Genomic DNA, 15000 nt, shown 5'->3' with positions numbered 1-15000 from the left:
ATGTTGAGGAGAAATATTTTGTTCACAGAACGAGATTAAAGATGACTGACATGATGCTGTTTCACCTGTTTGCTTCATGAAGTAGCTGTAAACTTGGGACAGGTGTTCAGTTTGTTTGATATTTGATCTGATGAAGTTTCCTCACATGATTCAGATTTATTAAAGGTGACGTCTGACAGGTGAGTCCAGCTGCAGCGCTTCACCATCTTTCTCATATTTTTTTGGATTGTTGTTTCCTAAAATGTCTGATTTTGTACTGTGGGAGCAAGTGGAGATTACAGAAAAAGAAGTTGCAATGTTTTTCTTTTTTTTTTTTGTATAATTCATTAAAAATCCAGTGAGAAAACAACCTCAGTGTTCTGAGGAACTAAAAAGGTTCAGGATTAAAAAAATCTACCAAAGTCTGCTTTATTTGTAATTGAAGGTCACCTGAGGTTTATTTCACAAAGAAGCGAAATCTGATTGGAGCTCAAATTAAACAAACATAAAATAATAAAATCTTAAAATGCTGTGAACGTTGATAAATGTCAGTAATGATGACAAACAGGGCTGCGTGTTGGCAACATGATACGTATCATGATACAGGAGTTAGGATTCAATATATTGTAAACAGGATGATCTATTTTTCTATTGTTATAACAAACCACCCATATGAATAAACATGAGTTTAAAAGTCGACTTTCTTCTGCAACCAGAACAGTGAAGACAGAAAACACCACTGACACTAATCTGAACATCATCATACAGTAAGAAACTTTCTGCTGCAGTTTTCGTATCACAGGACGTCACAGGACGTTCTGTCATTATCAATGAATCTGTCTGTTGGTCCATAAACTGACAGAAAACGTTGATCAGAGTCCAAGATGACGTCCTCAGATGTCTTGTTTTGTTTCTGAAGCTGCTGTCCTGTTCATTTTCACAGCGACAGCCCGTCGCCTCTGATGACACACTGACTCTCTCTGCTCCTGCTGACCTGACGGCTGCCCTACAAAACACACAAAAGGCCGTAACGTCTCATTTTCACGTCCACAGGATGTGATGTAAAGTGTCCCTTGCTGGGTTATATTTAGGCTGAGCAGCTGTGGACGAGTCCGTCTGGACGTCAGAGGGACGAGACTCAGCAGCAGCTGCAGACGTCAGCGAGGTGGACAAGAGGAAAACTGTCACCGACGCTCGAGGACGAACCTGAGCTTTCAGTTTGACCCCTTCTGGATGGAAAAGACAGTAAACCACGCCCACATCTCAGGTGTTCCTCTCACCTACAACACCTGAAAATAATATCTATATTTCAGGTGTGAAGATTTTTGGAAACAACAGTCCAGTTTATTTTCTCACAGACAAACTCAGGGAGGCAACTGAAGAAAGAAAGATCCTGAAAGTCACTGCAGTGTGAATTTTTCTCAAAATTATGATTTACTGTTCAAAATATTGAGTTAGTAAAGAAAACATTTCATCAAAAATAATGACTTATTAATATAAGTCACTATTTTGAGACACTTATTCAATATTTTAAATACTAAATAACTGTTTTGAGATAGTGAGTCATTATTTTGGGAAATATTCACATTATAACAACTTACAGGAAGTAATAATTAATTATAGTGAGATACTAAATCATTATTTTAAGATACTACATTATTATTATTTGGAAAGACTGAAAACTTATTTAGAGATGCTAAATCAATACTTTGAGATAAGTCAGTATTTATCAGATATTTCTTTTGAGTTAAATTGTAAAAACATATTGATATAAATATTATCCTGTCCATTGAAATTAATGTGCTGCCTTCATGACAGCTTCCTCCAGATGGATTATTATTTATCTTGATTTGGTTTGAAGAACGCTCCACCTAAAGTACTAAAGTATCAAAAGTAAAAGTACTTGAATTATACTTAGATTGTTGTGTGTTACTCATTTATGTGTAGATATATAGTTATTGATGCATGAATGTGTTGATCAGTTTGATGTTGCAGCAGGTCAACATGGAGCTGACTGGACGTTTAATGATTGTTAATCTATAAAGTGACAGAAAGTGAAAGTTTCTTATCACTGATTTCATTTCCATCACAGCTGAACACTGATGAGTTTAACTTTAGTTCTGAGTCTTAAATGAAAAGAGTCAGTTTGTGTTCACCAGCTGTGGTTGTGTTTCTGGTGTGTGTCTGCTCATTAACAGTCAGCTGACCGATTTACTGGGTTAGAAAACACCCGGTTCTTTGATAGAAACATAAGAGCGAAAGAAGAGAACCTGCAGTAGACCTCAGAACCTGCAGAACCTGCAGAACCTGCAGGAGGTTCAGTCTTGACCTCAGAAACAGCAGCCAGAGCCAAAACCACGGAGCAGAATCAGAGAAGTGAAAATGTTCAAAATGTGTTAAACACAAAAGTCAAACAAAAAGGATCCTTACACAGAAAAATCCAAAAGGTAGAAAATCTAAAGTGGAGCCACAAATATAAAGTCCAGAGAAATCCAACAAGAGGGGACAGACAGGAGGCTGTGAGGCGTTCAGGGACAGGTGAAAAAAAAAAAATCAGATGTCAGGAAGTTAAGACAACAAAGACACACAAGGGAAGAGCTCACCAAAATAAAACAGGAAGTGATGACGCGTTTCTTCCAGAGTTATCGACCACACTTCCTCCTGACCCGCCTCACTTTGCTTGGTTGTCATGGAGATTGTTTAGTTATTACTATGTGACTTCTTTGTGATGGAATTACCGTCCAATCACAGCTGAGCGCCTCCATGACATCTGGCTGAAAGCGTCAAACACAACCAAGGTTGGACCTTCAGTCACCAGCTGTGTGGAGGGGGCGGGGCCTATTGACATATTTGTGAATCCTTGAATACTAAATGAAGGAAGCTGCAGAGCTTCATGAAAGACAGTCAACAAGATATTTGGAGTTATACTGTAAACAAAAATCATATCATACATCATTTATGACTCGCAGAGCATTTTATATTGTTTCAAACCTGACTGGACGGAGACCTTAAGTTGTGTTAAATTGTCGTTTTTATGTTGTTTTTACACAACTTCACATTTGGGCCACCAAAAATGTACCTTGGCCACCAAATTCTGGGGCCAGTGCTTAAATACATTAGCAGTGACCTCCTCCCAGCGGTCAGTTGTACAAAATGTCTTTGCAGCAGTTTTTAAATAGAGACGTAAAAGATTTCTCAGAAGGTTGAAGTTAAATCATTAAAAGTGAAGTTAAATCATTAAAAGTGAAGTTAAATCATTAAAAGTAAAGACCAAAACATAAACCAAAATATTTAAATATTAAAATAAACCATGTATTTGTTGTAATTGGTTGTCAGGGTTTGAATCAACATCAGAGTCCTGTATCATATGTTCATATAATATTTTTAAATGCATTAAAGCATAAAATGTGTTTTTATTTTACTTATTTTTAATCCAGTGAGGATTTTCTTTTCCTCTGCAGTCTGATCTCAGGTTAACAAAGGAATGACATCATCTCATTATTGATCAGAGCTGCAGTTATTGCCTGTTTTTTCTTTATTGGACAGAGACGTTCAGCTGCAGCGCCGCTCGTCTCTGCACACGCTTCATTTCAAAAGGTAATTGGAACTCGTCCAGTGACGTCCTGAGCGGACGGTAAACTAAGAAAGAAAAAAAAGTCCCTTTGGGTTCAAACAACAGTCAGTCAAGACAAACAGTCAGAAACATACTGGATATCTGTTTATCTTAAACAATCTGTGTAAAGACAGAAAATAAAGATAATGTTCTTTATGATGCTTCAACTCCTGAAGGTTCCTTAAATTTATATGAATAATATCAAAGTCATGGATGGTTTGTCGTAACTCCTCCATCACGTCTCTGTAGTGATGTTAAACATGACAAGACAACCACAAAAGGCACAGAACGTTTTGCTTATGTCATCTAATCCAATTAATCAATTCATTGATCCTGTCACTATCTTGTTAATAGGTGGAACGTATTTTTCAACTTGTGATCAATCTGGAAATAATCATTACATTAAAAAAATTGTTGTTTGGTTCATAAAATGTCTGAAAATTGATCCTAATAGTTCCAAACATGATGATCTGATTACAACTCAAAGTAACAGCAGATGTTTATGATGACATTTAAAGACGACGACCTGATGGGGACATAGATATTACAGGTTTAACCAACAGATAACAAAAGGACACAGAGGACGCTCAGCATCCAGCTCTCTGTCTCCTCCAGCAGCAGGAAGCACTTGGCCCACTTTCTCCCAGCACTACCTGCAGTCTCACACACTGTCAGCTCACATTTCCCTGAGGAGCAGCGAGGGCAGCGGGTTCACCGGCACGCCGCAAGGCCCCGCCGCTGCTGCCGCCGCCGCTGCTGCCGGCGTGAACGGTTCGAGTCCCTGTGCTGCTCAGTGAGCACAGGGAGGAAGGACTGCACTTTGTCTCTTAAATTAAAACATATAAATATCCTCTCAGTTCTATGATCTGACTGCACAGACACACGTCTGCTGCAGAAACACAAACTGTAAAATCACACATCACAAATGACACATCTGCATAAAGTGATCAAACTTCAGTCCAGCAATCAATTTATCACACAATCACAAATATTATTATCTGTGAAATAATGACACTGCCATTGTAGGATGTGTGTCAGAAGGGAATGAACTGGAGTACAGGAGTGTCATCACTGACTTTGTGGGGTCAACCGCCTCCACATCAACACCAGCAAGACAGAGGAGTTAGTGGTGGATTTTTGCAGGAACGCGCCCCAGACTACCCCAGTGACCATCCAGGGTTTGGACATTGAGACTGTGGGAGAGTACAAAGACCTGGGTGTTCACCTCAACAATAAACTGGACTGGTCCACTAACACCAACGTCCTGTACAAGAAAGGCCAGAGTCGTCTTCACCTGCTGAGGAGACTGAGGTCCTCTGGTGTGTGCAGGACACTGCTGAGAACTTTCTATGACACTGTGGTGGCATCTGCCATCCTGTCTGCAGTGGTCTGCTGGGACTGTGGAAGCACAGAGAGGGACAGGAAAAGACTGAACAAGCTGGTCAGGAGGGCCAGCTCTGTCCTGGACTGTCCCCTGGAGACCATCGAGGAGGTGGGTGAGAGGAGGATGTTAACAAAACTGACATCTATGATGGGCAACACCTCTCACCTCCTGCATGAGACTGTCAGAGCTCCGAGCAGCTCGTTCAGCAGCAGACTGCTGCAGTGAGAGGAAGATTTACTGCAGGTCCTTCATCCCATCAGCTGTCAGACTCTTCAACACCAGCGTGTCTTCATGTTCACTGTTAGGTCTGCTGCAATATTGTATGTTCACTTTGTTAAATCTCTTGCTGCTAACATTAATATTTAGTGCAATCTATCATAACCTTTGTGCAATCTGCCTCTTCAAGTCAACAAAGTTTACAGTGGAAGGTGTATATATTGTAAAGAGTCTTGTGTGTACAGTCCTGTACTTAATACTTTACATTTTATATTTCTTAGATTTTATGTTTTTAAACTGATATGTACATACATATCTTTCTTCTTTTTATCTTAATATTTATAAGTACTTATTGTCACTTTCTATCTGTACTGCTGAGCTGCTGTGGGATCAATAAAGTTCATCTCATCTTAAAAAGGGGACAATTCTGCTTTCATGTATTGTGATTGTTTTTAACTGTTGGGTATAAAGACAGAAAGACACTGACTGGCTAACTTTGTAAACTGTGTCAGAAAACCGTAGTGGCAGCACCATGGTGTGTGAGGCTGTGGGTAACTACGGTAACTGGGTTCTGATTACCAACAGGGGTCCCTGAGTGGGCTGTAGGAGGTCCCCAACAAAAGGAGGAACAGAACAGGAACGTCACGATACCGTCGATCCAGATACTGGTGAATCTGACCTTTGCTTTATGACGTTTGTGCAGGGCACCGCTGTCATTGGTGGAACTCACAGGAAGCTATGATGATTGGCCAAATTTGTGAAAAAGTTGAGTCTGTGAAGATTCTCGGTCATCCGGGCCATGATATTCATAGAAAAGGTTGCTGTATGCAACTGGATCAGGTACCAGGTCCAGTTTCCTACAGCAACCTTTTCTACGAAAAAAAAACTGTGGTGATCTGACAAATCTGCAGGGTCGTGCAAAATTCACAGGGATTGGTTGAATTTGCACAAACTGTTGCAATCGCAACATTTCAACTTCCTGGATGCATGACCTTGCAATTTTGTTCAGTCACTGCAACTTTTTCACAAATTTGACCAATCATCATCGACACGAACGTCACACATCAGTCATGTGATGTGATCATATCATGAATGTAGTCTGTCTCACTGGATGCACACTGCGGGTTTAAGTCCTGCTACTGGCTGCGGTACTGCAGCGTCTCATATCTACGTTTTCAAAGTCCCCAGGAAACAAGAACAACCTCCAAGCTGCAACCTACATGCTAAAAACGGCGAATTAGCGCCTGAGATGATAATGATATGAACGTAAACATGCTAACAGCTGTTAGCTTTTCTTCTGCAGTGATGTAGTCATTTTAATACCAGAACTCAACTCCTGACGTGCAAATATTCCACCAAAAACCAAAGTTCCCCCTCGGCACTATTTTGCAGCAGCACCGTCGCTGCATCCTGAGTTTAGCTCCGCCCAAGAAGTCTGTGATTGGTTTAAAGAAATCCAAACAAAGCAGGGTGCTTGTGCCCCTATAGCAGAGTGTGTGCGTGGAGCCAACTCTGCATGATCTTGCAATTTTGTCAAATCACCACTACTGTTTTGCAAATTTGACCATCTCCCTCTGCTGATGATGCTCTTTGACATATGTGCAGGGGACTGCTGTCATTGGTGGAACTCACAGGAAGCTACGATGGTTGGTCAAATTTGCAAAAAAGCTGTGGTGACAAAATTGCACAGTCAAGCAGAATTGACAGGGACTGACTGAATTTGCATTAACTGATGTGATTGTAACATCGCCTGTTCCTGGTGGGACTGATGTGTGACGTTCGTGTCGATGATGATTGGTCAAATTTGTGAAAAAGTTGCAGTGACTGAACAAAATTGCAAGTTTATCCATCCAGGAAGTTGTGATGTTGCGATTGCAACAAATAATGCAAATTCAAAGAATCCCTCTTAACTCTGCATGACCTTGCAATTTTGTCAAACCACCACAACTTTTATGCAGATTTGACCAATCATTGTAGCTCCCTGTGAGTTCCACCAATGACAGCAGTCTGCTGCACAAATGCCATAAAGCAAGGCATCATCATCATCGTCGTCATCATCATCATCAGAGGGGGTTGTGGGTTGAATTCTCGTTGTACTGACTTCGTATTTTGGGGCGTTTAGGGTCAAATCTTTAATCAGGCAGCAGGTCAGAGGCAGCTGAGAGACTGAGGAAGGTTTTTGGTTTGTAAAGAAAATGAAATGAACACGTTTGAACCAGTTCTGCTGAATATGAGATCAGACCTGAGACCAGCCTTTTTCTGTTGGATCAGAAGAATCAGACCCCCCCCCCCCAACAAAAAAAAGAAAAAAAATCATTTATAAAACATAAAACTTTCACATGAAACCGTCCAAATCTACCTGCAGAATAAATGTAAAGGGTCTTTTCTTCTCCCCGTTGGCGAGAGGAGCGACAGATTTAGGGAGGGGTCCGGCTCTTTCATGTCTACAATAACCTCCAGGAGAAGCCGGCCGGCGAAACAAACCGGCTGAAATGAGCCTGAAAAATGTCCCATCTGAGCCGGAGACACGTGAACACATCTTCGCACAGGCGTTCAGAGCAGTTAACGTGCAGAATAAATGAGAATAGAGTCAAACAGTTGAGCAGTTTGATGCTTTTTTATCGCCTTACCTCTGTTTGCATGTGCGCGTCCCTCTCCTCCTCGCATCCCTCCATCTGCGCGGATGATGAGCAGGGAAGCATTTCAGGAAAAAAGAGTGAAAACTGATCCGTCTTCTTCTCTGCACACTCGGTTACTGACGGTGAAATAAAGAGGTGCGTTCAGCAGCACGGCTCCATTCTTCTCTTTTCTCCAGAGCACATGGGTTGATGATGATGATGATGATGATGATGATGGTGCTGGAGAGGAGCTCTGTGTGCTGCTGCTGCTGCTGCCGGCGGACAGGACCCTCCTCCTCCTTTCACTGACAGCATCATCTGGCTCCGCTGAACCCCTCCTCCCTCCTCTTCCTCCTCCCTCCTCTTCCTCCTCCCTCCTCTTCCTCCTCATGTCTCCGTGCTGCGGGCAGTCGGACTGAACCATCTCTGCAGTCAGATGACACGTTATCAGCTCATTCACATTCATTTTTTATTTGATTTTTCTTTATAAAAGTCTCCGGCTGAGCCTTCATACTATAATGATCACACTGGGGTCCTTTTTGACCCTTTAAGCGTCCACGAGGGGAGTCAAGGTGCGTTCAGGTACTGATGGAAGAATCCGACATGCGGAAATTCAGTCCGCGTTGCGTTCAAGTTTTATTGTGTGAAGTAAAAACCTCCTGAACTCCGGACAGGAGCCAGCAGTGTTGTGATGTTGTGTAATAATAATTCAGCGGTGCAAAACTTTACATTTCAACCAATAAATTATTTTATCTTGTTTTATTCATAATATTCTTGTATGTTCACACACTTATTATAGACTCATTTTTTACTATACATATTTTTACACGTCTGATTTTTCTACATGTATAATGCACATGGTTGGGACTTCTTCCTGTTTTCTCTCTTTCTTATTTAAAGATTGTATTTACTGTTATTTTATTGCTAACCAGCTTCGGTCCAAACTGACGTCACAGTCTGTGGAACAGAAATCTCTATGGACCAAACTGTGAAACATTTTTTATCACTTTCACACAAAATGTATTAGTTTGACACATTTTCCAAAATCCATGAGCCCCTCCCTTTTTTTACATTCAGACGCCACGAGAGAGAAAGAGAGAGAGGGAGAGAGAGAGAGAGAGAGAGAGATAGGAAGAGAGAGAGAGAGGGAGAGAGAGAGAGAGAGAGAGAGAGAGAGAGGAAGAGAGAGGAAGAGAGAGAGAGAGATAGGAAGAGATAGAGAGAGGAAGAGAGAGGGAGAGATAGGAAGAGAGAGAGAGAGAGAGGAAGAGAGAGAGAGAGAGAGAGAGAGAGAGAGAGAGAGGAAGAGAGAGAGAGATAGGAAGAGATAGAGAGAGGGAGAGATAGGAAGAGAGAGAGAGAGAGAGAGAGGAAGAGAGAGGAAGAGAGAGAGAGAGATGGTAAATAGCTGCACTAGTGACATCTACAGGCTCTAACATGTAGGTGCAGATGATTTTCACCCACTTCCTTCATGAGTCTATTGTTTTTAATCTGAATAAATGAGCAGAATATGTTTTTCTTTAACTGAAGGCCTCCTTGCATGTCGGACCACTGGAGTGAATTTATCAGAACATTTTTATCCAGCATTTAAAACGTGATCCAAGATCATAATAATAATGATAATCTAGTAACATTTATACATATAACTGTAGAAGATTAATGAAAGGAAATGATGTGCAGGAAGCTGTTCTCATCACATTCAATAGAAATAAAATAGAGTGAAAAGAAGATGAAGGTCATTTTCGCATAGCTGTATTAGTAAAGTTTGATTTAGTTTCTGACCATATGTTATATATGGAATTTACCAAAAATATACAAAGTGGAATAAAAAGGTGAATATCAGGTTTCTGTCCACCGTGACATTTCAGTGACATTTAAGTTTAAAACAGACCAGTGGACGGAGCTGTAGTCAGTTTCATAAATACTGATGTCAAATAAAACGTGCAATATGGTACGACACGATACGATACAATACAATACGATACAATACAGTACAGTACGGTATGATACGGTACCCAGACAGCACGCATACGTCTTCCTGACATCAGCACGATGAATTAAGTTGCATCGCTGAGACGTCACATGGAGAGTGTTTGCGCATTGGCAAGATGTCGCCGAGACGTCGGCATCTGGTCAAAATCTGACCTTACAGAGCCACCGTAGTTGATAAGAGACCTGTAGCTAATAGTATTAGCCTCTATGCTCTTTAGCTATTAAACGTGTTAAAAAGCACCACAACAACACCTCCAGATAACCCGTGTTTAATACAGTGTCACAGGAAACACTGTATGAAGCACCAGCAGAAAGCATGACTTGAAAATTTGAACCACAAAAAGTTCTCGTGTATTATTTACCGGGCGGTCTGACAGCCTCTGCTTCACCGCGGATAGCTGCTGAACTCCGGCCAGCTCTACAGGAGGAGGGAGGGGGGGGGGCTGGAGGGACATGACAGAAACAACTGGAGTCTGTTGTGTTTTCCAGAGACGCTGCACTAAACTCAGACACACCTACATGAAGTGGATATTAACTTCACTTACAGTCCAAACACACCAACAACCGTCCAGAACCAGAACTGAACTATGAGGAAATGTTCCAGAGTCATGTTTACTAATGGAGCAGAGCAGAGCTTCGTTAGCTAAACCGCTAAAGTTAGCTCCTCTGTAAAAACACCACAGCTCACCAGCTACTAGCTAACAGCTAACGCTAACTAACGTTACCTGATCCTTTCCCAAATTCAACACTGATTGGTTGTCGAGATGGAGACTGTTCACGTGCTGGAAAGATTTATGGCTAACTAGCAAATGCTAAATTAAGTCAGTTGATACATTTGCTGGTCGGGTCTGTGACTTATAAGCAACTAACGTTTGCTAAGCTAGCTAGCTAGCCTGTTAGGAGTCGGCATCTGGGCTCTTCACCTGTGCTAACATACCTGGTCAGGGCTTAACAACTTATGTTGCTAAATCCCGATTTATCTTGCTAACCCTGAATGTCATATTTATAAAACAGCTATTTTTAAAAAAATATATATTTACTTTAAGTGAGTTTACCTGAAGACCAGTCCTGACTGACATGAAGGAGCCTCTCGTCTCCAAAGCCTGCTCTCAGTTCCGTTGACAGTGGCACCAACTGGATAACGTGCAATGTACCGATCCACAGCCGACCTATTGCCGACTTTGAAATGGCGCATATAATCCCGCCCTCTGGCAAACCATGTCCCTGCTGTGGGCCGATGCTTCTCAGATGCATTTACAGACGTCAGGAGGAGAATGCCGACGCACGATCTGAGGCCGACGTCGGCGAGACGTATGCTGCTATCTGTGTATGGTACGATACGGTACGATATGGTACGATACGGTACATACAATACAGTACAGTACGGTATGATATGATACGGTATGATACAGTACAATACGTTAGGGTACAGTACGGTACGGTATGATATGGTACAGTACGATACAGTAAGATACGTTATAATACAGTATGATATGGTACGGTAAGGTACGATACGGTATGATACTGTACATTATCCTACTGTACAGTATCATATGATATGGTATGGTATGGTATGGTATGATATGATATGATATGGTATGGTATGATATGGTATGATATGGTATGGTATGGTATGGTATGATATGATATGATATGGTATGGGATGGTATGATATGGTATGATATGGTATGATATGATATGATATGGTATGATATGATATGGTATGATATGATATGATATGGAATGGTATGGTATGATATGGTATGATATGATATGGTATGATATGGTATGATATGGTATGATATGATATGGTATGGTATGATATGGTATGGTATGTTATAGTATGATATGGAATGGTATGGTATGATATGGTATGGTATGATATGATATGGTATGATATGTTATGATATGGTATGGTATGGTATGATATGGTATGATATGGTATGGTATGGTATGATATGGTATGGTATGTTATAGTATGATATGGAATGGTATGGTATGATATGGTATGGTATGTTATAGTATGATATGGAATGGTATGGTATGATATGGTATGATATGATATGGTATGATATGATATGGTATGATATGATATGGTATGGTATGATATGATATGGTATGATATGGAATGGTATGGTATGATATGGTATGATATGATATGATATGATATGGTATGGTATGGTATGATATAGTATGGTATGGGATGGTATGATATGGTATGATATGGTATGGTGCAATATGATGTGGTAAGATAAGACATTCTGTCATTGTCTTCACCTCTCAGTCATCTGTGTCTGATTTTCTGATCTAAAATTGTAAAATCTGGCAGTTTTCTCAACCTGTTTAATTCTGTTACGTAGCTGATATTGATACGTCTTTTTCCTTTTTCTTACGTCGTTTTTCTCTTGTTATGACTTTTACATTATTTATAGTGAATCGTCTTTTCTATGTCTTATTGTTTTGTCCATTTAGGTTGAAATCAGTCTTGATGTTGGAAGGCGGCGCACAGTGATGCAAATAACAATAATCAATAATTCACCTCAGAATCATTAAAACTAAAGAGCCTGTTTATAAAATGTGAGGAGGAGAAAGTTCAGATATTTGTGTTCAGATGTCAGAAAAATAAAAACTCAAGTAAAGTACAAATACCTGAAAACTCTACTCAAGTACAGTAACTGTACTCAGTTACTTCCCAGGTTTGAATAAAGAGACAGTAAACTGGTTAAAGTAACAACAGAATATAAACTGATGTGACCTTCAGTGGAGGCTGATGTATCTGTGTTGTCTGTAAATGAACAGCACAGTCAACACAAACATATAATCTGATGATTTATTGATCAGTTCTGGAGTCGGTTTATTGATCGACCGTGAATCAGATCTGAGGACAGTTTAGTGTTTGTCCACTAGAGGTCAGTACAAGACAACACAGACACTGTGTCCACTTTAATCATCAGTGTTTCTCATGATGTTAGTCTGATTTTAATCTGTTTATATGATCATGTGTTTGTATTTATATTTGTTATTGTTGTCATAGTAATGTAATAATAATAATAATAATAATAATAATAATATGTGTATTTCTAGATGATGGCTCTTCTCAGCAGCAGACAGAACAAAAGACTTCACAGTAAAAAAAACACAGAGAAGCAGAAAAGAGCCTGTTCACACCTGTCATTAACATGCATGACATCTGATCCAATCAGAAGTGTTCATCAGTTCACCCCACAGTGACCACTGTGATCACATCATCACGTCTCGCTCTGTGTGCTAATATACAACTACTGTATGAAAAACTCAACTTTATTATTATTATTATTATTACAACTTATGACTTATTTCCTGATTTGGTTGAAAATGAATCATATTTCATGATTTTCTGTCTGATGTCCTCCGGCTGCTCTGCCTCACTTCTCTCTGGTTTATAGTTTCTTGCTGGAAAGATATCTTTACTTGTTACCACAGTAACTGCTAACTAGCCAGGTTAGCTCAGTTAGCTGTGCAGCTAACAGTCCTGATAGTTGAGGCAGAGCAGCCGGAGGACATCAGACATGTTGTCTTTTGTTTTGTCGTCTGCTCATTGATCCACAGATTTGATGCTGCTGGTTTGTGAATGAGTTTCTTCTGCAGACAACGTGAGTTCAGGTCACATGGGGCCCAGACCGCCTCAGACTGGAGTCTGAGCGACTGGATCTCAGTGGGTGTGTTCACACCTGGACTGAGGACTGTCCACTGGTGACGCATGTTAATACCAGGTGTGAACGGGACCATCAGAACAGACATTAAAGCAGACATCCAGCTCAAAGTAACATCCATCAGCTGTGGACACCGTGAGCTGCTGCTGCTTCAAGACTCAAAGTCTGAACTAAACAAACATCTGGAGCACAGAGGGGAGAAGAAAGAGCCAATCACATTCAGGGTGGATAGTAGCAGTAGTGGTATGAGTATCAGTATCATCAGTATTTGTAGTTTTGTTATTTCCCTGCACTGTTCCTCTCTTCTTGTTCTCACGGACCCCTTTGGAAAGTCTTTTATTGTGAAACAACATCTGGCTCGTCTTTTATTGTGAAACAGGAGGCCCTGCTGCTCAGTGACCGACAGTAACCCCTCCGTTCAACTGCTGCGTCAATTCCGATCATTGACACCGGAAGTACGGCCAGACACACCTAACAAAATAAAAGGCCTAGCAGTTAAACAATAAATCTTTTCATGAACACAAACGGAAACTTTCTCGTGTTTGTATATCTTATTATAATTCCACATCTCAGAACTGCTGAGTCACATTAAACCTAGAAATATTTTGTTCAACAGCTGCAGTATTATAAAAAAACAGTAACAGCCAATAAGGTGATAATGATATTGAAACACTGTGTCGTCAGCTTTTACCATCACTGGCTGAACTACAGTCACATTAGATGATAACAACAGACATGTGACATCAGCAGCGGCACTGATTGGTCAGGCAGATCTGTAGGTTTGAGTCAGATGTGAAATATAAATAGCTCTGAATCTAAAATAAATAATTCAATTTCAAAATGAATCAATAATCAGTTCACAAGAATAGGAAACAGGCTGATCAGCAGAAATAAGAATTAACAAATCAATAAATAAGATAAACAGTCAAATCAATCAGTGAAATTAGTTTTATCTTTGAGTTTTCTCAGAGATTTAAATTATTTCAAACATTGGACAAACATTTAAATAACTGTGCTATAATCACAGTGTTGTTAAACAAGCCTACTCCAATCAATACGATCAATCAGACTAATAACCTATTGATTGATTGTACTGATATGAATCCTACAATCACTCTGTACATAATTATTTCAGCATAACATCTTGTAACTTTGTTGACCAAAATAAGACTCAGAATGAGAATTTTTTATTGATCCCTGAGGGGAAATTGATCACAGATGCTCCTGTTTCAGATCAGAAAATATACAAACACAGAGATTTTATATTTTATAAGCAAATAAAAATATATAACAACAAACGACACATGTTATATGACAATAATATAACAAAATAAGAAGTCTGTAAAAATAAAAACTGTGCCGTATTTTACAACATGACTGTAATATTTAAATATAAAAACATCAGTTTAGAAAATAAAAAATAGAGGAAGAAATATAAAAACTGCAGGAGTCTGCAGCACCTCCTCTTTGAGTCTTTGAGTTGTGATTACAACAAGATATTTGATA

The 15000-nt window shown here is 40.0% G+C and overlaps 1 protein-coding gene across 1 annotated transcript in view; it reads right to left on the bottom strand.

Moving 5' to 3' along the window:
- The window catches only part of shtn3 (shootin 3), a 37619-nt gene extending 29492 nt beyond the window's left edge, over nt 1–8127 (bottom strand). Inside the window, exon 1 of the mRNA XM_084718317.1 lies at nt 7823–8127. Coding sequence (XP_084574443.1) covers nt 7823–7894 — 72 coding nt within the window. The 5' untranslated portion in view covers nt 7895–8127. The remainder of the gene's footprint in view (nt 1–7822) is intronic.
- Between the last annotated feature and the right edge of the window lie 6873 nt (nt 8128–15000).

Source organism: Lutjanus erythropterus, chromosome 5 (genome assembly GCF_056507025.1).
Source record: "Lutjanus erythropterus isolate fLutEry1 chromosome 5, fLutEry1.hap2, whole genome shotgun sequence".
Classification (NCBI taxonomy): Eukaryota; Metazoa; Chordata; class Actinopteri; order Lutjaniformes; family Lutjanidae; genus Lutjanus; species Lutjanus erythropterus.
This window is presented reverse-complemented; position numbering and strand designations above follow the sequence as displayed.